Below are 981 nucleotides of genomic sequence, written 5' to 3' on the forward strand. Positions count from 1 at the left end.
GAATAGAATGAATAGAATAACTAAACATATTACAATAGAAAAAATAAAAACACTAAATATCAAATATACGTATTTTTATGTTGTCTTTGAGTTTTAGACATATTGTTATATAAAAAATCCTTCATATAGAATAACTGAACATATGTTTCATTTGAGTCTAAAACGGGAATATCCTTTAGGAATAATCCAAGCTTATAAAGAGAAAATCACATAACTTGTCTAGAATTCGAAACAAATCCAAGCAATAACTGAAATATTTATGACCTTAATTACGTTAATAAGACAGAGTAAGATGAGGTAAGAATAAGTGAGAAGTGTAGAAGCACAAAGGCCCAAAAAGTAATCGTGCGGACGAAATTGAAGCTGTTGGTGTGATGAGTTTCAATTTTGCTAATTAATGTAAGATTTCTTTTTCCGATCAGAGTCATAAAAGAATGAGACAGAATCCACGCGGGCACTTCCCATATCTTGAGAAACGCATAACCTTGATTTCGTAACGCATACGGAGTGACAAAAAAAATAAAAAATAGAAAAAATAGAAAGAAGAAAGAAAGAAAGAAAAAGGAAACCCTAATAAAATCCCCATTTATTGTGGCGCCATGGCCAATGTATCTTTCCCCACTATCTCTTCTCTTCTCTCTTAGGCCTTAGCATGGAAACTCTCTTGTGACGGAAAAAACCAAGAACCGTTTCAGCTTCTAACAGTGCAATTGCATTACATTACTTAATGTAATGGCAAGTGGATGGGTGAAATCGTTGCATTGCAAGTCAAGAGCATTTGAAGATGTTTACCATCCTACCCCCAGCAAAATCTTGATACCCAGCGCTAGCTGCAGGAGGAGCTTCCAGACCATTAAAGAAATGGTTGATATTCCAAAGCCCATGCCGAGGACCAAGCCCATGCCAAAGCCCATGCCGAGGTCAAGGAAAAACAAGAATAGTCTTCTTGAGAAGCATCCGAGTTCGAGATACCCGGCGTCG

General features: G+C 36.5%; 1 protein-coding gene across 1 annotated transcript in view; it reads left to right on the forward strand.

Moving 5' to 3' along the window:
- The window catches only part of LOC107617913, a gene marked incomplete in the record, with an annotated part of 1,387 nt that continues 738 nt past the window's right edge, over positions 333-981 (forward strand). The window contains 1 exon segment of the mRNA XM_016319793.2: positions 333-981. Within this exon segment, the coding sequence (XP_016175279.1) occupies positions 733-981 (249 nt within the window).

Source organism: Arachis ipaensis, chromosome B01 (assembly GCF_000816755.2).
Source record: "Arachis ipaensis cultivar K30076 chromosome B01, Araip1.1, whole genome shotgun sequence".
NCBI lineage: Eukaryota > Viridiplantae > Streptophyta > Magnoliopsida > Fabales > Fabaceae > Arachis > Arachis ipaensis.